Below are 23373 nucleotides of genomic sequence, written 5' to 3'. Positions count from 1 at the left end.
GAAGAAGAAGAAGAAGAAGAAGAAGAAGAAGGAGAAGGAGAAGGAGAAAGAAGAAGGAGGAGAAGGAGGAGAAGAAGGAGAAGAAGGAGAAGAAGGAGAAGGAGAAGAAGAAGAAGAAGAAGAAGAAGAAGAAGAAGAAGGAGAAGGAGAAGGAGAAGGAGAAGGAGAAGGAGAAGGAGAAGAAGAAGAAGAAGGAGAAGGAGAAGGAGAAAGCAAACGAATAAATGAGATAACCTCACATGGTAATAAATGCTACTAAGAAAATAAAACAGAGTGATATGCCTACTTGGGAGTGGGATGGTCAGTCAGGGCCACTCTGAGGAGGTGGCATCTGAGCTGAGATTTGGAGGATGAGAAGGAATAAGATATATTAGGAATCCTGATATTTAACCTTTTTTTAATCTACAAAAATAGTCATTTCATAGGGTTCAATGAAATACAAAGATAGAGGGGAAGGGAACAGTAAATGCAAAGGTCCTGAGGCAGACCAGAGCTTGGGGTGCTTCACCCAAAACTCTATCTCAGAGAGTTGATTCGGCACTGATGTACAGAGAGGCTGAGCTTTCGGCATCAATAAACGTTTTGTTTATCCATTCACCTATTGAAGGACATCTTGGTTGCTTCCAGTTTCTGGCAGTTATGAATAAAGCTGCTATAAATATTTGTGTGCTGAATTTTTGTGTGGACATTATATTTCAACTTGTTTGGATGAATATCTATGAGCATGATTGCTGGATCATATGGTAAGAGTATCCTTAGCTTTTTAAGAAACTGCCGAACTGTCTTCCAAAGTGTACCATTTTGCATTCCCACCAAGAATGAATGAGAGTTCCTGTTGCTCCACATCTTCACCAACATTTGGTGTTGTCAGTGTTTTGGGGTGTGTGGTGGTACCTCATTATTGTTTTAATTTACAATTCCCTAATTACATGTGATGTTGACCACTTTTCATATGCTTGTTATCCGTATATCTTCTTTGGTGAGGTGTCTGTTCAGATCTTTCGCTCGTTTTTAATTGGACTTGGACTGTTTACTTTGTTTTGCTAAGATTTTCTCCCAGTCTGTGGCTTCTTTTCATTCTCCTAATAGTGTCTTTCGCAGAGCAGAGATGTTACATTTTAATAAGGTCCAATTTATAATTTTCATGGGTCATACTTTTGGTGTTTTATCTAAAAAGTCATCACCAAATGCAAGATCACCTAGATTATCCTGTGTTATCTTGTAGAAGTTTTAAACAGTTTCACGTGTTACACGTAAGTCTACGATCTCTTTTGAGTTAATTTTGGTGAAGAGTATAAGGCCTTTGTCTAGATTCTTTTAGTGTGTGTGCGTGTGTGTGTGAATGGCCAGTTGTTCCAGCACCATTTGTTGAAAATACTATCCTGTCTCCACTGAATTGCCTTTGCTCCTTTGTCAAAGATTAGTTAACTGTATTTGTGTGTGTGTACTTCTGGGCAATCTGTTCTATTCCGTTTATCTATTTGTTTATTCTTTTTCCTATACTGTGATTTCTGTCTTGATTGCTGTAGCTTTATAGTAAGTCTGGAAGTTGGGTAGTTAGGCCTCCAACTTTGTTTTTCTCCTTTAATATTGTGTTGGCTGTTCTGGGTCTTTTGCGTCTCTACGTAAACTCTAGGATCAGTTTGTCAATGTCCACAAACTAAGCTGCTGGGATTTTGACTGGGACTGTGTTGAATCTATAGGTCAAGCTGGGAAGAGCTGAGCTCTAAACAGTATTGACTCTTCCTCTCCATGAACATGGAATATCTCTCCATTTATTTAGATCTTCTGTGATTTGTTTCATCAGTGCTTTGTAGTTTTCCTCATATCAGTTTTGTACATATTTTGTTAGATTCATACCTAAGTATATAGTGTTAATGTGAATGGTTTCATATTTTTAATTTCAAATTTCAAATTCATTCTAAACATGAATCAGGCCACTTCCTGGCCCTCCAGCAACTTCCCATTGAACTTAAACTCCCACCTCCTTCCCTGACCAGTCCTGCCCTACCTCATTTTTCCTAAGCCCTCCCCAGCTCAGGGCCCTGCTACTGCACTAGAAAGGACAGAACAGAAGCTCTGAATAACTTCAGTTCCCACTGAGTCTGTTACAAAGCTCCAAGGGATTTGTAACTTCTAGCTCCATGGCTGGCTGTTGACCATTATTTTTCATAATTAAGTTTCTGGCCAGTTTCTTTAAGCTCTGAAGCACCGGAAGGTAATAAATTTAGGAGTCCAGAGCCTGGGTCTGCAGCCCTGCCTCTCTGTGTGCCTCAGTTTCCCCAAGCAAGCTCAGCCTCCCTCCATTGCCACCCCCTCCAGAGTCGTCCCGAGAATCAAACAGCACAAATGTATGTGAAATGCTTCCTACACCATTAAGCTATACACAAATGTCCAGGATCCCTGGAACGTCTCCAGGCCCAGGAAGGCGGTATTTCCCATGAGCGTGTGGATTGGACTGACTTCGAACAACACCATTTTCAAAGCACTTGGCCACCTGGCACTGTTTTCAGCACTCAGCTGGGAGACAAGTGACCATAAATCCTTTTCTAGAGGCAGCCTGACGCGGTAACACTAACACACAAAAACAGTGACACGCACATCCTCCAGTGATGACATCCCGGGAAGACAAGTGTGAAAAAGTCTGCTGGGGGTGTTTGTGCTCCAGCTTCTCCAGGCAGCCAAGGCCCCTCGAAGACATTTCCCCAGCTCGGCCCGCCCCTCCCCCTTTCTGTCTCCAGCCCTTCCCGGGTCTGGGCCCCTGCAACCATTTCTTGTCACTGCTGAACAATAGGCCTTGCTAGCAGCTGGCAGCTTGGCTTCCCCGCCTGCCAGGGGAGGGAGGGAGGGAGGGAGGGAAGCAGGGGCGGGCTGTGGGACTGGGACAGCCAGCCTGCCGCAAGGGGATTCCCAGCTCCGGGGACGGTGTGTGTGCCTTCCCGGTCTTGCACCCCAGCAGCCGGGAAGGCTGGCACTGGGGGACTTAGAGCAGCAGCTCTCCTCCCACCTGAGCGATTCCATAAGATCCCGAGGCCTAGGGCTCCGTGCCCAGAGATGATGGCGGAGGCCCCCATGCTTCCAGCTTGCAGCCAAGAAGAACCATGGCCCGAAGCATGTGGCATGTGTGTGCCTCCTTCCTTTGCCACCCAGCCAACTGAGTCCCTGAGAGGGGAAGTAGCCGACCCAAGGTCACACAGAGACTTCAGCCCTGTAAGAGCAGTCCCAGGTCCTGGTTCACTGCTGGCCCCACTGGGACATCTTCCTGTCTTGTCCCACTGGCTAATGCTTCAGTGTGCCAGGAGGGAGCCATGCCCCTGTGGAGAAGAAGAGGGGTGAAGTGGCTTGCCCAAGGTCAGGCAAGTGACAGAGGTGAAGCTTGGATTGGGACACCTGCTCAGCCTCCAGCCAGCAGCCTGCAGGTGGACTTGGATGACACCAGGCGCGAGGATGGGTGACGGGAGAGTGTGCTGAAGGGGTTATAAGGGTCAGAGAGGCCTGGCCTGCAATCCCAGCTCTGCCACATGCCAGCTGTGTGACCTCTGGGCGGTTGCTTAGCCTCTCTGAGTCTGGACTCCCTCCTCTGTAAAGCAGAGGTGGTAAGATAAACCTCAAAGGGCTCGGGCAGAGTCCACGAGATCCCATACACGGCACTCAGTGGTGTCTGGCTCGTGTGAGTGCTCGGGAAGTCGTAACCCTGAATCTCCACATTCAGTTAAGATTCCTTTCCAGGAGGAGCAAACAGACATTAAAAGCAAAGACAGAGGAGACAATAGGGACTCTGGGACCCCAGATTGCCACACAAGCTTGGAGCACAGTGTCCTCAGTAAATACATAGCTGAGAGTCATGACCACAAGCGTGGAAATGGTGGTGGTCCCACAAAACGTGCCCTCAGCATTAAGATGCCCCAGGTTTGCTTAATGGCCCAACCTAAGACCCCACACCAAGTGGAGGCCTGGATTTTAGCCTTGCCACTCTCAGGTTAGCTAGAGCCAACATTTGTGGACTTCTTGTTTTAATTCCCTAGAACTGTTATAAGTGCTTTACATGTATGGACTCCTTTAATCCCTATCCTTGCATGAGATAAGCTCAATTACTACCCTCATCTAACAGATGAGAAAGCTGAGGCATAGAGAGGTTCGGGAACTTGCCCAAGGTTACAGGCTATCAATGATGGAGCCAGGCTTCAAACTCAGGTGGTCCAGTTACAGAGCCAAACTCTGAACCTCCATGCTATGCTCTCCCCCCTTAAACAAGAATCACTTCCCCCCTCTGTGTTTCAGCTTTCACATCTGTAAAACGGGGCCCTTTCCTTCCTAGGTGTTAAGCGTTCTGAAGATGTCCATCCTCGCGGGGCTTTTCTGGCTCCTCCGCCCTCTCGGACCCTCGCATCCCCACCTCGCACTCTTTGTCCTTGGGATCCCTGCCCTCACCTCTGTACTGTACTCGCTTTCCAGACCCCTCTCCAGACGTCCCAGTCTGTGTAAGCCCCTGAGCACAGCAAGTCTGGCCTGGTCTCAACTATGGTCAGACCCTGTTCTAAGCATTGCATGGTTTGCAAAGATCAAGGTTTGGTAAACTGTTTCTGTTAAAGGCCAAAGAGCAAACATTTTAGACTTTGAGGGCCTTACGGTCTCTGTGTCACCGTAGTAGGACAGCAGCCATAGATAATACACACATAAATGAATGCGGCCGTGTTCCAATAAAATTCACACAAACAGGATTTGGCCCAAGGGCCGAAGTTTGCCGACCTCTGACAAAGATGAACATCACGAGATAAAGTCATGGCTCCTAAATCTCTTTGAACTGCTCTCTAAAGAGCAGCAGCAGGGGGGTAGCACAGGAAACAAAGTTGCACAGCTAGCCAGAGACATGGCACGGCTTGCTAAGTGCCTCTGCAGAGGCAGAGCCGTCCCGAAGAAGAGGAGGCTTCATGGACAGACACTTGAGCTCGGCCTGGGAGTGATGGGTAGAATATCTACCAGCTGAAGTGGGGGCACAAGCAAGGGCATGCAGTGTGCTGGCAATGGGGGCGTCCAGAGGGCCGGACGGGAGTGGGCCTGGGACCCAAACAAGGAAGACCACGCTCTGTGCTTCCCTCCTGCTGTAGAGGAGGAACCACAGGGTTTTTTTGTTTGTTTTTAATTAAACAAATGTTTTGAGTGCCTACTATGCACTAGGTGCAGTTGGAGGCACGTGAGGAGAGATGACATCCACAGCTTGCACTTTTATTGCACCGTCAACACGTTCAAAGAGATTTAGGAGCCATGGCTGTATCTCCTCCTCACAAGCACAGAGAGATTGAACGAGTCACCAAAGCTCTATCTCTAATTAATAGCAGACGCTCATATTCCAGAGACAAACCTCTCCACTGAGAAAAAGCCTCTTATTTCTAGCAGCCTAACGAGCATCTCCATCGGGATGTCTGGATTGAGCTCAGCCTCTTCTCCCCCGTGTTAGTCTGCTAGGGCTGCCGTAACAAAGTACCACAGAGCGACTTAAGCTATAGAAATAGATTGTTCTGGAGGCCATAAGTCGGAAACAGAGGTGCCAGCAGGGCTGGTGCCTTCTGAGGGCTGTGAGGAAGAACTCTGTTCAGCCTGCTCCCCCGGCTTCTGGTGGTTTGCTGGCAGCCTTTGGTGCTCCTTGGGTGTAGACATGTTACCCTGATCTCTGCTTTCGTCTTCACATGGTGTTCTCTGTGCTTGTATGTGTCAAAATCTCCCCCCACCCCGCCTTTTTTTTTTTTTTCATAAGGACACTAGTCATTGGATTAAGACCCACCCGAGTAACCTCACTTTAATTTCTCTGTACAGACCCTATTTCTGAATTAAGGTCACATTCTGAGGTCTTGGGGGTTAGACCTTCAACAGATCTTTTTCGGAGGACACAATTCAACCTATAATACCTCCCCAACGCTCCCCGCTCTGCCACCATATTCCACTGCTGACTGATCGGAACCCTCATTTTCCAGCCCCATTCCCTCACCAGCTAGTATCGTGGCCCGGAACTGCCCGGAGGAGGTGAGGCTAGATCACACGATGCCCTCAGAGACGGCCCCGCTGCCAAGGAGACTCCCCAGGATCTCCTCCACGACCCTGTGGAAGATGGTGGGAGGGGTGGGGAGCCGCACTGTGGAAATGTGGGTCGGGCTGCTGGAGGATGTGCAACAAATTCGTGAACCACCGGTGCTGTGGAATACCAGTGGGGGGGGGCAACAAGGATGTTAGAGAAACAAGCAGGTGGCAGTGAAGAGCAGATAGGAAGCAGATGCAATAACTGGAGGCGAGGGGGGAAGAGGGTCCGGGCTGCGGAAGAAGCTGTGGTAAGTTCGGAAAGGAGGCGGCGGAATCACACCTGGGAGAAGGGTGATGAGGCCAAAGAGAGGCCCAAAGGGGAAGGCCCAGCCCCGTGGGGGAACAAGGCTGGTTTAGACCCACTGAGCGTGAGATGGCAAAGCTTGGCAGATACCAAGCCAGAGCCTGGGAGAGAGGTAGGGGCTGGAAATACGTTTTCAGAGTCCTGAGTGGATTAGGTGCCCTCGGGAAAGCAAGCAGGAGTGGAGGCTCAGCAAAGAGCTGGAACACCCCCCCACCCAGTGTTTAGTAAGAGTTGGGGGAGGAGGTCCGAGAAGGGCCCAAGAGGCAGGGGGAGAACCGAGAGAGAAGAGTGCTCCTGAGAGTGAGAGACAGGGGGCGGGTGACAGCACCAACTCCAGCAGAAGCCGCGGGCAGACCGTTCCCTGACGTGGGCAGACGGTGACACATGAGCTGGCTGTGCTCCGGGCAGAAGGAAACTGCAAACACGCCTCTCTCATCTTTTAACTGTTTATTGTATAATATAAAACTACAAAAGTAAGACTGCTCATTTCCATGTACATTTAATCTGTCCAATTGTTTAGATTACAGCCCAAACCTACATGTGAATACAACCATCTGGGTTCCGATGTAACGTCTAGTAATATTGCATAGAAAAGGCACAGCTCTCAGGTCTGTGGGGGAAAGGTTACACCTCCTGTTTGACAAAAGCCCTCCTCAAAAACCATGCACCAAACATGTCACTATGTACATCTTTTCCAAATCTTGGTTGTTTGCTCGTATGGACCGACTTCCCTTCCAAACTTGTTATCCCCAAAAGACGTCCAAAATTTTTATTGGCTTTGCTTGCAAGAGCATTTGATCCTGGCTAATTCTCAAGAACCATTCAGACTTATTCTTAGAAGCCCTGAAAACAACGGTACATAAGCAGGACGCACACACCTCACTGCCGTTGGCAGTTACTGGAAGTCAACCATTTCCAGCCGAAACAGGTTAAATATGCTCTTTTCAATTATTTTCAGAAAGCATATAAAGGTCCAATTTGTAACAGCAAGATTTTGAAATTAAGACAATTCATACAGAGAATAACAATCGCTGCACAAAGTAGAGTCTCTCTCTCTCTCTTATTATTATTTTTTGCACCTGTCATTTGAGAAGGCTGCCCTGCGGATTCATAATTCATTGTTTACCACAAAGGTGGTTAATAAATTTAAGCTTTAAAAATGATCCGTAAGTTGACACTTTGGCTCTTTGGAGTTTATTTATTTAAGGAATTTCCTTGATCGATCTCAGGGCAGCTGGGACACTCCAAGGGGCTATGGCAATAAACAGCACAACTGAGAAAGACACTCCGGTGGAGGCGGCTGTGGCTAGCTCTCACCCTTTGGTGTGAGCGAGGGCGTCGGTGTGGATGCCCCTTCTGTCATAAAGAGAGAAAGTGCGACTAGAAAAACTTTAAAAAATATCAACCCTTTGATGCTTGATTTTCTTAAAAATTTGGAGGTATTAAAACATTCCTCATCCATACCTTTTGCATATTTCAAATCGACCCATATTAGAGGAGAGAGTAAAAATGAACGTGGACTGTGCATACGATGAGAAGACCCAGGGGTCTGGCTCGGACCCCCTTTTAATACAGATTGACATTCCTACAGGAGAATAAATTCCTACATACATTCTGCACATGTTACGATCCAGATGTTGTTAGAGCTCCACAGTAAAATAAATATATTTACACAGAAAAAAAGGAATAAATAACTTATGAAAAAAAATCACTTCAAATTCAAAGCTCTTATTATTCTGCTCTCATCTTGTCACTTCATTGCACATCACTGTCAATAATTGTCCTCTCCCAGCCCCACCCAGCATGTCTCTCTGTCCCTCTCGTAAAGGCACCTCAAACTGCCTGCCTGGCTCTGAATGCCACAGGATGTCCTTTAGAAACGGGAAGGCACTGCTGCCGGGTGGCATCTGGAAGCACGTCCCACACTCAAGCTGGGACTTGGAGATCACACACAGGCTCACGTTCTTCCCTGTCGGGACATCACTTTGTAAAAATAAGACACAAAGATAACTGGAACACTTGATGGTTTTGTTCTTTTGAAACAGGGCCACTAATTCCCCACGTCTTCCTCATTAGACCTTGAATATCAAGAATTTACGGTGAGGGTGTCCAGAGAATTAAAAAGCATTTGCGCGCTGCTGTTGGGGGTTTTTGTTTTTGATCCTGAAGCCCAGACTTATAAACGCGGGAGAGTCAGAGAACCACGTGTGGGCAACACTTCGCTGTGCTTATTTGAACTGCTGCCCAACATATGGGATTTGTTTAAACACACGATTTGCTAATCCAACCGAAGTACAGTTGTTCTAAGTTACTATCAATCAGTTTTCAACAATGGCAAATCAGCCGCCTTACCCTGTTATTGTCCGGAATAATCAACACTATTGTGCATGTACACGTATGTGTATGCGGGCGGCATGTGGAGAGTCTGCCAGGTCCTTGAGTTAGCAGAAGCATGGAGCCTGGGCGGACTTGTTCTCTACAGGAAAAGGAAGCCCTTCAAACGGACAGGCACGGTGACACCGGAAGCATCTACCACAACCCTCACCTTAACTACATGGTCCCTGGTCCTATCAAAGGGAATGACACATCTGCAGTAGTAAGAGGTGTCCGGTGGAGGGTGCTTGCTGGAGAACGGTGCAGTTTGATCGGTTTCTCACTGCTCGTCTGAGTTGATAATTAGCCTTTAAAAACACATTCAAGTTGGCGGGAGGGGGTGGGGGGGGTGAGTAAATCAGAACGTAGAGAGATTTAATCATATCATACACGAATCTTTTGCTTAGATGAGCAGTTCCTTCATCAAAGTGTATTTGCTTTGCCATGTGTATTATAAAAATAAAACTATCTATGGCTTGTTTAAAGTGCCATTTTATAAAGCTGTCTTTTTTAATTGGCCAGAAAGACTCAATTTTATCCATGGCAAGAAGTGAGCAGAATTGGTGACTGAATATTGACAAATGACCAACAACAAAGACAACAACAACAACACAAATCCCATAATTTAAAAATTCTTAAATAAATATAAAAGTTATTCCTAAAGAAGCCACCTGCATTTCAACAATATAGGTTGTAACCAGCTAAAGTACCATTGGAAGAAAGAAAAAACTGAAACGGAAAGGCCATTAACAATTTCGGCAACAAGCATGATACATTGCAAACGTTTTAAAATTAAATGTACACCGCTAGGAATAAAAAGCTAGTTCTCAAGTTCTCCTGGCAGAGAGAGGATGGCAATGGGGGAGGAGGGGAACATGCATAGAAAGTCCTATCTGTGTATTTGGGTAAAACAGCCTTGTAAAGTGTAGTTAAAGCAGTTGATTTAAGAAAGCAACCAGATCGGAGGCCGTGACGTAATGGGACCAACTCCAGGTTCAGGAGCCATGCGTGTTACAAGAGTGCATCCTAGGCTGGGCCGAGGAGAGCTGGGCTCACTGTGGTGATCGTGAAGATGCCATTTTCAGCACTTAGCAACAGAGGGAAAGAAAGCTCTAAGGAAGGGAAGCAGGAAAAGACAACAGAGCGACATGATGGATGCCTTCTGGGGGAGAGTTCCTTCTTGACGAGCCCTAAGCGTCGCAACAGGGTTTAGTTCCATGAAGAGGTCAGTTGCTTTTCATAAAATTTTGTTCGTGTGTAAAATTTCAGGTCTTCATAAAATTATGCCAAAAAGGGAAAGATCTGGGGTTTTGTTTAAAAAAATAAAAACAATTAAAAGCGCAGACTTGGCATAAATACAATGAGTACTTGGTAGCCTTCCCCTCCAGAGAGAGAGCTAAAGAGAACCATCACTTAAACCCCGAGCTCCATGGCCACCTCCCGCCAACTGCTTAATGCAAGTTTGATGAGCAGACGTGGCTCTGGCTTTGGAAGTCACAGTGCTGGCGGGTGTTCATGCCAGGGGGTCGGTGCTTGTGAAATTTGGGTGTGATATCTCCTGGCCCTTCTTAAAGCGCTGCGTGTGTGTGTGTGTGTGTGTGTGTGTGTGTGTGTGCGCGCGCGCGCGCGCGCGTCTGGGGACATCAACTGCGATTGATTTGATCCAATTTTCTCTTTGCACCAAACACATATAAAACATTACAACTCTATAAAAGTACAAGTGCAACTTGTACATCTGAAGTTTGCAGGAACTATGTGAGCAAATCCTATCAAAATAGCTATCTCATATGTATAAACAGCATTTGTTTTTAGAAAAACAATATCATAAACTGCGGAATCTGTACAAAAATATAAAATAAATTTGGGCAGCAGTTTCTAAACAGCCATGTAAATGCAACACTTACGAGGAGTAGTTAATGCCTCTAAAAAGGCTGAATTGCCAAGTCAACCTATACAGGGCGAAAATGCCGGAAAAGGTACTGAGATTATCTAAATAATATATATATATATTTTCTTTTTTTACCTCTTGCAATAAAACTTATAGAAAAAATAGACAAATATGCACATGCAATTTACAGCTTTTCCAACTTATTCCTTGTGCTTCACTTGAGCTGTTTATTTTTGTCATTCCACATAGCGACATTGTCTTCAAATGTATTCTTTCCTATTCCCGGGTACTAGGTCTCTGAGGAACCACTCAAAAAAGCATATTAAAAGTGGTCATACTTGGATGAAGGCACTCCAACTCTGCTCAAAGCAAAAACTAGTGTGATCCTTTTGTAGAATGTTCTTTTTCTCAGAAAAAGGCAAGCAAGGGTACATGCACAGTGCGGAGAGCTGTCGGGGTGCGGGGTGCAGGCGACGGGCCCCGGGGCTCAGGACCCGACCAGCACCTCCATGATGTGGTCCAGCTCCGTGAGGTCCATCTTGAAAGGCTGGCTCGGGGCGACGGGCTGGCTGCTGTAGGGAGCCAGCGTCTTGAGGAGGTCGTCGGCCGACACGGGGGACATTTTTGAGGATGTCCCCGACGCGGACGTGCAGGGGTCAAAGTCGTACATGGACGTGTCAATGTCGGCAAACAGGATGTCGTCCAGGGTCAAGTCTGTCAGGAAGCCCGTGGACGTGGTGATCTCAAAGTTGCCGGGCAGGGAGTCCATCAGTTTCGGGTCGTCGGGCCGGCCGTCCTGGAGCCCCTCGGGTCTCTGCGCGCCGGGCCCGCCGGAGTCCCCTTTCGGGTCGTCGGTGGTGGCCTCCGCGGCCTCCATGGAGGTAGATGTGGGACAGAGCTCCTCGATCTCGTCCAGGGCGGAGGAGAAGCTGTCCTTTTCCGGCGGGAGGGCAGGAGGTGCGAGTCTGGCGGGGGCCGCAGGCTGCGCGGCCGGGGAAGTGCAAAACGTGTCCTGGTCGTCCTCGAGCAGTGAGGCGGGGGTGAGGCAGGCCTCCAGGGGCGCAGCGCCGCCCAGCTCGCAGGGCGCGGGCGCGGGGTGGCTGAAGGCAGGCGGTGCCTCCCGGTAGCTGGAGCCCAGCGGGTCGGCGGGCGGCGAAGAGGCGGGGAACGCGGGCCTCAGGCTGCCCTCCTGCTTCAGCTCCTCCTGGATCCGCCTCAACATGTTGTTGATGAGCACGGTCTTTTGCAAGCTGGGCTCTGTGAGGGGCCTGTGGTTGTAGAGTTTCATAAGGGAAATGTTGAAGATAGTCTGGCGCTGTAAGGTGTAAGACACCTTGGACGGACCGTCGGAGGGGGACACAATTTTGCCTTCCAGCCCATCTTCATGCTCGTCAAACTTCCGTTTTCCTCCTTTCCCCAACATATATCTGCCAAGGAGAAAGGAAGGAGATGGAATCAATCCCACAGAAAAGAATTTCTACCCTAAAAAAAGACGTGGATTCAGAGGTCAGGACCCGGACTTGAGCTCCCTGCCCAGGGTCGGTTACAACAGAGGAATTCATTGGGAAATCTACCTTTGTGTGCCGGTGGAGCAATCTTTATCACTGGGTAGTCTGTTGAATGTATTTCTTGAGAAATGTGTACAACACAGACAAGTTAAACGTTACCATGGAAACCGTGATTTTGACTTTGTGCTCCTGGGCTTGCGTTCGCATGCCTACGGCGTTACCATGCAGGTTCAACTTCCCTCCTCCCCCAAACAGATCTATTTTTAAAGCCCAAGAAAACACTGACAATACTATGACCTAAACAGGTAAAGGTATCATAGATTACAGCTTGAACACACCTAGAGCGATGAAAAGAACCCAGTTGGAGAAAAGGGAATATGTACAATTTTGGTAGAACCACGTGTGCTTTCAAAATGCCGTTTCCTTCCTCATCACACATAGAGCCTTTCTGCCTGTTTGGTGACATGTGGCGAAGTGCTTGGACTGTGTTAACTGACCACAGTGATTGAGCTGCCACTGCTTTTCCGTCTAGAATCAAGTGGAGGAAGGTGGATTGCCCAGCCCAAGTTTTCCCATGGCTCAATTTCATCGCATGCAGCCATGCCTGAGTGCAACTGGACTAATTTAAAAGAAATTTGCTCTGATTATAAGCATTGCTGTTTGGGTACTCGACACATTTCTTAAAACAATACCTACTGTGATTCCAGCAGGGATTTCAAAGAAACAATGACCTCCTATCTCAGACCTTGAGCACTGGGGAATGGGTTGGATTTTAACTCCTGCCTATCTCGCCTGACACGCACAGCCTCGGAGGTCTCCTTGTGTGCTCTGGCCTGAGTGGAGACGCCCTCAGCTGTCTGTGCCTTCAGGGGAGTGGTCCTTCATCTCAGAACTTCTACCAGCTAAACGGCAATCACAAGTCCACCCGCCTTTGACTCAGAGACCTCACTTTCCAACCAGTGAATCAAGAAAGCTGTCCTTACGCCGTCGTTCAGACCAGCAGACATGCTTCTAATCAAGCCAGGCCCACGCTCGCTCCCTATGCCCTCTACGCCACTTACCCACAGGCACGTGTTAATGCTCTCCTCAAGGCCACTCACTCTTTCTGATATCGTCACACACAAGAAAGTGCTTTGTAGTTATCCAGTTTTTCTTCTAAAGGCGACTTGCCTTTTACTGAATGGCCTCCTTCAATCCTTTAACTCATCCCGCATCTACGCTGTCTTGGGCACTCGGCCAGAAGGTGGGTATTCCTGCACAGGACTAAAGCCTGGTCTTCAAGGGGCTGAACATCTTCGCGGACACCTCATTATCATTTTCAATTAGGAGTCTCATCCTAAAGGAATAAGGCTAACCATAATAAAACTTCCCAGAACTTCCTCCCAAGGCTTTGTGAAAGAAGGCCACGCTGCCCCTCCAGGCAGACAGACATGCAGGTGGACACAGAGCCCGGTGCACAGGTCCCACTCCGGGTGACTGCCTTCACGTGCCTCAGTCTCCAGGAGAGAAGGATGAAGACAGCTGCAAGCCATCAAGTCAGAATCAGCTGGAGAATTTGTTAACACTCATAAAGAATGTGGAGTTGCTTGTACGAAACACTTTCTCTCACTTTGTAAACATTAAGAAAATGGCTGTCTATCACTAGGACCGAAGACCAGTCCCATAATTAACTGTTCTCTAAGGCAAGGAAGGTATGATAGTAACAACTCCCTTATCTAAGGCTTCACATGACAGAAACATTTCCTACTGTTCAGTGCTACAGGCCTCATTTGTATATACACTTTGCACAGAACATTTCCTATCTAAAGTATCTGTGCCCATTTAAACTTGAATGTGAATCAGAGAGGAGGTGACTTCATTTCACATTACAAAACACTTTCTACTTTATGCTTTAGAAGTATTACCGGACAACTGTGTTTTGAAACAGATAACTGTATTCACATATATATGCCATTTGTATTGGTTTACAATTGAAGCATTTAATGTCACTTCTAGAAAAACTCCATTTTTACCAAAGAGCTCACCAAATGCATTTAATTATCATATAAAGCTGTTATATAATCCACGTTATATGCTGTAATTTGAATGTACCCAATACATCCAAACGTGTGCCAGAGTACACAAGAGCACACGCACACACACTCTAAAACAGTGTTTCTCAAAGTGTGGTCCATAGATGGAACCAGTCTGTAAACTGTTACTAGTTCATGATGAGGTAAGTAAAGATACTGCATTGTTTAGAAACTTTTATAGCAGATTTACAGAGTAACTGTATCTCTGTAAATACAATTTTTTAAAACGAGGCTTCTATTTTCACATTTTTGTACTCTTATTTCATTTTTCTAGTCATTATTTTTGTCATGTTTTACTAAAGTATCAGTCTATAAAGGAGGAAAACACAAACAAGATCGTCCTTCATCACAAAAAGTTTGAGAAGCACTGTCCCAAAATGTAAACCAAATACACAGCTCAAAACAAATTAGTAAGCTCATCGCCACTTAAAATTTTTACCGGTTTTCTGGAGAAGTAACCCTTAGAAAAGACAACGTAGACTTTTCCTTTCTTTTTGTCATTCATGCACAGCTGTCTTTTAAGGACTTGTTGACAGGAAAAAACAACAGGGCTTTTTCAATAACTCATACTTCTCTAGAAATAATCACTGAGCACATAGAACTTAAATACTTAAAAAGCCCGTGGTACTAGAGGCATTTAGCAGAATTCCCATTGCTGCGGGAGATCTATGGAGATACTTTTCAGAGAGATTTCAACATGAGAAGCGCCTAATTTCCAATTAGAATGATCTAGCTGGTCATAGCTGTGTGATAATCTTAATGATTTAGGGAAAGCCTGGTAAGACATTCGTAATGCTCTCTGGAAGGGGACGGAGGAGGGCCCGTGTAAGCAAAATCTGTGAGCGCGAATAGGCAAGACGAATCGAATCCTGGACGCTTCTCAAATGTGTAAATAAGGACTCACGATAGAGTATGGCTCCAAGCAGGTTTGCCTTCATTTTTCTATTTCATTTTACGAGGCAACACTGCTCTACACACCCAGTAAGATTGCAAAATGCACACAATCCTGACTTGTAATCTGAAGTCTATCTACATTTTTACAGAAAGGAGTGAAAAACAACATAGTAAAATCTAATCCTCACTCCTACGTAGAACCTTAATGTTAAAAAAAGTTTTTTTTTAATTTAAAATTTGTAAAAAATTAAAGTTTTCCTAAAGTTTGCTTAACACACTGTTGAGAGTCCCGTCTGCCCACGTTCAGAAGAGGCCTCCAGCTCCTGGAAGTGAGAAGGACCCTCACTCGGTGCTGTGTGAACGCCACACCTTGGAGCAGACACAATTCAAAGAAAAGACAAGCTTCGCAGGAACCCAGGGGCCAGGCTGCCTGAAGCCTTTTCCTCGGGCGGGCGCGCTAAGACGACAGCAATAGCTCTTCAGGCCACTGGAGAGGCAGGTGACGTGTTAAAAGGCCTCACTTGGCTGCAGCCTGAGGATGGAGCAGTGGCTGGAGCTCATTAGGGGCTTCAAGCTGACAAGAGGGAAGGGGGTGTCCGCTGTTCCTGCCCGAGAGGCCCCTTGGCGGTGGACCTGGACACCAGGGTGGTAGCCTGTAGTTCACCAAAGGGGGCCTGTGATAAGTCGGTTTCCAGGCCACCCTGAGGCTTGGCGCCCCACTTTGCCTCCTCCCTTGGCTTGAGAAGACCCAGGCCCCAAAGCTCATGTCTTCTACCCAATCTTTCAGTCAAAGGCCCAGAAGGGGCCCGAGCTTCAGGGCTGGTTAGAGATCCCCACATGGGGGAGTGAGGTGGGCGCTCCCTCCCTTTCCTGCCCACCCAGAGGGGCCTAAAACTAACCACAGCCACTCTTTTATTGAATATTCACTGGCTCTTAATATAAGGGTCCAGATAAAACACCCTCCCTCCCCAAGAAGCTTGCTAGAAAGAAACTCCTAGCATTCTGATTCGCTTAACGTAAATTTTGGCAAGTAGTAACTGCAGCGATCTAAGTTTTGAAAATAGAGACCAAAACTCAAGGGTAGCAAATACAAATGAACACTTCTCTGCCGGAGTCTTCCAGGGAGTTTAATAGTGAATAAACCTCTCCAGATACTAAACCTGGCTTGCAGTTGTGCCGCTTTCATTAGGAAGGACCCTGCCCTCAAAAGCTACCATCCGCTTGGGCAGATAGTCAAAAGTCACATGTCACTGGGAGATTCCTCAGAAGAGAAAGAACCAGAGAAACAGGAGAAGATATCACCTGTTTGGGAGTCTGCAATTCCAGATTCTGAATGGCTCCCACAGCAGGGAGTCTGAGAGATTAGTACAGACTGAGGTGACCAGGGGACTTCTGAAGGGGATAGGATCTGAGGTTTCTGTTTAAGGCGGGATTGTCTCTCAATGTCCGTTTCCCACCCCAGACAGTAAGCCCTCTGAGGGTTTCAGACTGTTCCGTTCGTCTCTGTGTTCTCAGGTTAGGGCAGTCCCTGATACACCGAAGATGCTCCAGAAAGAGTCACTGGATGAATAGTAAATGGAAAGAATGAGAAAAGACACTGAGGGACAGCCAGAGAAGGACTGTAAAACAAAGACAGAGATGTGTGTCTTTGGCTCTGACTGTAAACTTGGCATGGGAGGGAGGGTATGACAAAGGGGAAGGCTGAACGAATCTCAGAGGGCACAGCTGTACAGGGCAGACCCTGGGTAAGGAGATTTGTCAGTATCTGAGGCACAGCGGGTGGGCAGGGATGCCTCCTTCAATCTTTAGTTCTCAAACTTGGGGGAGCATCAGACTCACCAAGGGGGCTAGTTAACACAGAATGCTGCCCCCCACCCCCAAACACACACACACTATCCCAGATTCTCATTCAGTCCGTCTGGTGTGGAGCCCCAAGATGTGCATTTCCATCAAGTTTCCAGGTGATGCTGGTCTGCGGACCTCATTTTGAAAACCATGACTTCCTTTCTTCCCCATCCAGCTATTTCATATGTAAGCCTGAGAATATCTTTACTCAATTAAACTGGAGCCTAAAGGGCTTCCTTACTTGTGCCTAAGCAGGTAAGGAAAAAAAGAATGAGCAGCGTTTCTGTGATGGCAGCTGACATTAAAAAAGAAAGACTCCATGCAGAATTAAGATGTCTTCAGCTCAATTTTAATGATAAAGCTCAGCTTCTCAGACTGATATATCAGATCCCACCTGCTCACTGGGGCCTAGATTCTTCTTGCTGTGATCACAGAGTGAATGGCAGTGAGGCCTTATGCCCAATGTCCAAAGAGAAACTGGAAGAGTACCTATGTGTTAAAAGGGAGCATTTCGTAGCTTTTATATTTTTTAAGGCATTGTGGGAAAAAAATGCAAACATTAAAAGAAAAACACAAGCAATCAAAAATGTTCTTTTAAACTCAATGTTTTTCAGCTGTTTAAAAGCTATGCCTTGGAAAAAACTTTTAAATCACTCTCGGAGCTGTCAAAATAAATGTTATGATTTTTAAATTAAGAATATTAAATCTACTTTTGCAAACCACCACTTCTGTCATCCCCACTAGCAACAACAAAATCCACTGCTTTAACCTGCAGCCCTCTGTGGCCACTAGTGCTTCCTAGAGGCCCAGAGCCTAGTGGCCGCTGATTGACAGGTGCACAGAGGGGGCTGTGTGGCCCCTGCGGGCAGCATCACTGCTCGGGCTTGTGAGAGGCCCAAACTGGGAGCCCTTCTCTGCGCACCACTAGGGCTGTCTTTCTGACTCGCTGCGGGTCAAAAAAAGATGCAAAAGACTGCATTATGCTTTAACTCAATTCATCCCCCCAAATAGTGATCACCCCAGATAGAAGGAAAACCCTCCATCTCATCCTACTCAGTATCTAAGGGAATTAATGCTACAAAAGGCATTTAAAAGAAGGTCAAAATTGATAGCTTAGTTCCAATTTCTGAAGGGAGGAAATGACTGGGGAAGGTATGACTGACCACATGATCAAAGAGGCAGCTGAGAGCGGAGGCAAGTGGCCGGGGAGGGAGTGGAAATGGCTCCCAGCTTAGCTCATCCATCCAGGCGGAGGGATGCTGGTCCACACACAGAGGTGGGGCAGACAGGGGAGATCCCAAAAGACTCACTCCAGAACACCTCAAGGCCCGATGGTTTGTACTTCGTGTACATTTTCAAAAGCTTGTTCCAATTTCCTTTTGGAGTAGTAAGTGACAACTAGAAATCCAGGGCTTTCGAGTGTAGCAGGCTTAAGTGACGTATTGTCTCAACGGTCAGTTACCGAGGCAGAACTCAGCCCTGGTGTCTTCTGTTGGGGAAGGGTAGTTACTAGTGGGGCCCTCGGCTCCCAGAGAACTGGTCTCCTTCTACATCCTCACCAGGGTGAAGACCCTGGTGCCTGCTTTGGGATGAGTCACTGGTCTGCACACTTATGCCTGCGTCACTAAGTTCACATCTCTCAAGTGAAAGGCTCCTAATCCAGAGGGTCCCCAATCTCCTCAACTACACCATCCTGTGTGACCACTGGTGTGATTACTGGTTGCTGAGGAGTCCAGAAGTGCCCATGCTGATACTAAAAATCATAAAAACGAGGCATTTAGGGTAATGCCCATGATTCAGAACGATGATTTTTCCTCATGGATCTAGCCAGTTTGAAGAAAAAAGAAGCTGAGACATGTGACGAGTGTCTTCAAACAGGCTAGCAGAGGCGATTTCCTCACTCTGACATCCTGAGCCACCAAACCCAAAGTCCTGTAAGTGGAAACACATTCTTTCAGTTTCTTTTGGGGGCAGTAGAAGAAGAAAGGAGTGCCCCTGGCAAAACTACTGAGTGTGCGACAGTCTTCCAAGAGCAGAAGAGAGGCTGGCCAGAAATGCTGGTGAGACAACTTCTGAAACAGAATATTCTCAGCTCTCCTCTCCTCACCCCATACACCTGCCTTACAATGCGCTCTGGATCCTCAGAAGAGGTGGTCCAAATGGAGAGCCTCTGCTCCTAACCAGGACACCTCCCACCAGCTATGGGCGAACTCTGGGAAAAGGCTCTTCTGTCAGACAGTCACACAGCAGCTCCCAGGAAGGAAGGAGAGGCCCCAACCCCCTTCTACGGGGGGAAGCCAGGTTTGCTCAGACAACTTTCCACACTGTTAAAATATTACACCTTAAAAAACACCCAGGACTCAGAAATCTGATAACACCTATGCTTTTAACACCCCTCCTCCCCCAAGTAACAACAGAACCCACCAGGAGAACAGAAAGGCCACCCTGAAGGGACATGCTAGGTGGTGGTGCCGCAGATCGGCAGATCGGGGAGAGAGCTGACAGAAAGGGGGGTCAACCTGAAAGGATCTCCCAGCGGGGGTGTGCCATGCGCTGTGGCCGGTGCAGTTCCCCCAAAACCGGGGTGGTGAGCCTCCAGGAGGCGCTGTGGGTCAGCACTCCTGCAGACCCCAAAGTGATTGCCTCTGGCCTTAGGGAACGGCAGAAACACGGGCAAAATTCCAACGGGGAGGGCTTCCCTGGTGGCGCAGTGGTTGAGAATCCACCTGCCAATGCAGGGAACACGGGTTCGAGTCCTGGTCCGGGAAGATCCCACATGCCGCGGAGCAACTAAGCCCGTGAGCCACAAGTACTGAAGCCCGCGCGCCTAGAGCCCGTGCTCCGCAACAAGAGAAGCCACCGCAATGAGAAGCCCGCGCACCGCAACCAAGAGTAGCCTCCACTCGCCGCAACTACGGCAACGAAGACGCAACGCAGCCAAAGTAAAATAAAATAAACAAAAAAATTCCAACAGGGAGAAAGCCTCTGCGTGTTTACAGACAGGGTGAGGACTCCCAGAAGACAAGGGAGGGTTAGTAACTGAACACCTAAAGCTGCCCGGATCAGGGAAGCTTTTTTTTTTTTTTTTAAACCCAAGCTCATCCAGGATGAGGTCCCTGCAGTAACATCCATGCTAATTGGTAAGTAAGACAAAGCCTTCCCTAACAAATCAGCAATGTAATTATGAAGCCAGTCACTAGATCAAGCCAGTTAGGCGCGCTCGCCGCGGCTCCGAAGCTGTAACCCGACACCACTGTTTGCCGCGGCGCCTCCCCGGGCTCTCCGGGCGGCGCGGGGGACACGGGCTCGGCCGCAGGCACTGCACGGCCGCGTAGCCGCGATCAGGCTCTGCACTTGGACCCGGGGCGCCGCGAACAATCCTCCTTGCTTTCTTGACAGCGTCTTAAAGCCTGGGAGACAAACATAAATTAAGCCAGGAAGGCAACCTCGAAGTCAATTAAAACAACAACTTTTACGGTTTGGGGATGTCTTCCTCAAGTCTACATTTTAAGAAACTCTAGCTTTCCCTCTCAGGATTTTTACACACTTCTATTAAATTGAAGACGGTTTCTGACGCTGCTGGTTTGTCAAACATCATATTTTCTCTTGGAAAAAGAAAAGGACGTTTAAAAATGTTGACAACTAATTTCATTTAGTAGGCAAATTCTGAGAGAGAGTGTTTCAAATGAGTATTTCTTTGGAATAAATTACAGCCTTGTTAATAAACATCTGGAAAGAAACATGGGCTTTTTAGAATGTAACTGTTAAGTACTAGAAAATGTTTCTAATATCCTGTCTTACTGGTTCCTCCGCCAGCTGGGAATTTTAGGTTTTAAACCTAACTCTTAGGAAGCTAGGGACACCAGTCACCTCTTCCAAAGATACTGAGAATGCCAACAATTCTCTTATTTTACCTAACAATTCTGGCTAAAAGCACTGCACACCTAAAGTAAAAGATTGAGCCGAATTATACAGTTTCTAAACTTAAGTTTAACAAAAACATAACATGATACGATGCCTGGAATTTGCTTTAAAATGTTCTAGAAGAAAACGGCCGTGAAGATGAAACAAAACTGACAAAATGTTGATAACTGTTGAAGCCGGGTGATAAGCACAAGGGATGCATTGTACTCTTCTCTTTAAAGTTTGAGTGTGTTGGGAATTTTCCATAAGAAAAAGGTAAAACACACACACACACACCCCCACACACACCAATACATACTTTTAAAATTCTACAAAGTAAAAAATCAAATAAGCACGATAAACTATTTACACCCTTAGCGAGAACTATTATATTAACTTGATAGGTTATTTTACATAGAAGAAAGCTATAAATGCTCTATGTAAACAAGCACGCCCAGTACAAGTGGAGACTCCTCTTAAGCTTTGAAAGAGCATATCACATCTAACCACGAGGGGGCGCAGCAGAGCAACAGGCACTCCTGAAGTCTGGTTATTCACTGCAATTTCTAACTAGAGATCTCTCAAAGCATGCACATTTCCAAGATTGTTCCCAAATTCAGGTCTCCATAGGACACTGCTAAGCAAGCCAAGAGCCCCGCAAAGACCAAACTAAATTATTTTATGCTATGGTTCAAAATCTGGAAATACTACATGTAAAAAAGGTTGTTGTCTGTATATAAGTAACACTGATGTTTCCAAAACCATGGTTAAAAAATCCATGGAGGACTCCTGAAGTGAGAACAAACACACAACAACAAACATACAACCCGAGTTGATAAGATGTGGACTGGGAGAAGCCAGCAGTTCAGAATTTCCAGTGGGGGCATCCTAAGGTGATTCTCAAGGTTAGCAGTAGGAATTTTACTAGGATAGAAAAGCCTTCAATAATCCTATTGCTTCTTAATAACAGGAAATTACCTCCACACTGAACAGAAATGGCTTCAGGCAGTTATTTGGGAAAACTTCATAAAGAATATTGGGGAGGAGCCGTTTAATCGTAAAGTGTAACTCAGGTAACCTTAAAGAGATAATGAAGCAAGTTGATTGTATAACTTGCTTGAATTCTTCCTATTCAAATTACAAGTTGAAGTTCTACGATATTGTATGTTCAATAACAGTGTTCATAAGACACCAACTATTACCACCAATCCTTCCATATGAAACTTGGCAAACATGAACTATTATTATGTTATTTTTATAAATAATATATTATTGTAGTCATTAAAATTATGATGCTAGTCCACACTAATTTGGTGTCAGGAACACACCTTTAGCATGCTGAATCTAAAGCCTCATTATCATTAAGGGAAGGAATTCTTAGATTTTAATTTCTTTCCCTTAAGATTATGTGCCAGTAAAGGCTAGCCAGCCTCACCCCACCCCCATTCCCATGCATAATGAAAATATTTTTTTCTCCAGTACTTGTAATTGCCTGCATGGGATTCTGGTGTCAACCCTCCTGTACCATCTTTTCTCCAAAGATACCTTGTTTTTCCTCTCACACTAGAGACCCTTCATATACAAGGTCAGAGGGGAAAAGCTTAGGGTAGAAACCCAATGCTTTGCCAAAAGTATGTGGCAGTGTTTTGGTTTTCTGTTGTTGTTTTAAAGAGCGCTCTCAGATACATAAAACAGTCACACTAAAACAGGTAAATATAATTTTCTAGAACAAATCTGTGAAAAATAAAATTGCATCTTAATTAAAACAAAAGATCACCATCTAGGTTTTGTTAGCCAACTAACTTGCCACTGAATAAAACTAACAAAAACGAAGTATGCTATGTCGGAAAGTGTTTTTATGAAAGTGTTTCTTACAGGTTATTATTAGTTTTTAATCATCTTTGTTTTCAAATTGGGGATGCTTTATTACTGTGAAAAATCACTTAAAAGAAGACATGCTTTATATTCCTCACAAATACAGAACATATTTCTTTTAACTTTCACATGCAATCTAAAGAGGAAAACCAGATAAATATTCTTTATTTACTTATTTACTCACTGAGTAAATCTAAACACTGTACTGTATGGTCTAAATCTGGATTCCTTAAAAGAAAACTATCACATTTTTACAATATGACATATGGGTATAAAAATTTAAGGTACATGATAAAAGACATATACTTAAGAGATGCGTAAAGGGGAGGAGATAACTATTCTACTATGTAAATATCTGTTTCATATAAGCAACGTACATATTCAGAATGTTTACTTTAGTTAATTCTAAGAACTAGGCAGGCTCCTGTTAAGGTTTTACAAAGACAATTTAAACTTTATATCATATACTTGAATAATTCACAAAGTAGAAAAAGGAAATGAGGATACAAACTACGCTTGAGAGCAGTGAATGATACTTAGTAAAGATGGCAGCCATTCATTTTTTTAAATAATTATTTTGGGGCTATTTTGAGATAAAAGTATTTCTTCCCAAGGACTTCTGGGTATTGATAATTA

At 45.9% G+C, this 23373-nt stretch overlaps 1 protein-coding gene across 4 annotated transcripts in view; it reads right to left on the bottom strand.

The window, feature by feature from the left end:
• Positions 1 to 6811: 6811 nt before the first annotated feature.
• Positions 6812 to 23373, bottom strand: part of SERTAD2 (SERTA domain containing 2) — a 113443-nt gene continuing 96881 nt past the window's right edge. For 2 of the 4 annotated variants that reach the window (XM_073791305.1, XM_019942760.3), the window contains exons 2-3: positions 12215 to 18891; positions 6812 to 12067 (exon numbers count right to left, since the gene is read on the bottom strand). In XM_073791305.1, the coding sequence (XP_073647406.1) occupies positions 11128 to 12063 (936 nt within the window). In that variant the 5' untranslated portion in view covers positions 12064 to 12067; positions 12215 to 18891 and the 3' untranslated portion in view covers positions 6812 to 11127. The remainder of the gene's footprint in view (positions 12068 to 12214; positions 18892 to 23373) is intronic. The other 2 variants (XM_019942763.3, XM_019942762.3) reach the window with 1 other exon arrangement.

Source organism: Tursiops truncatus, chromosome 14 (genome assembly GCF_011762595.2).
Source record: "Tursiops truncatus isolate mTurTru1 chromosome 14, mTurTru1.mat.Y, whole genome shotgun sequence".
Taxonomy (NCBI): domain Eukaryota; kingdom Metazoa; phylum Chordata; class Mammalia; order Artiodactyla; family Delphinidae; genus Tursiops; species Tursiops truncatus.
This window is presented reverse-complemented; position numbering and strand designations above follow the sequence as displayed.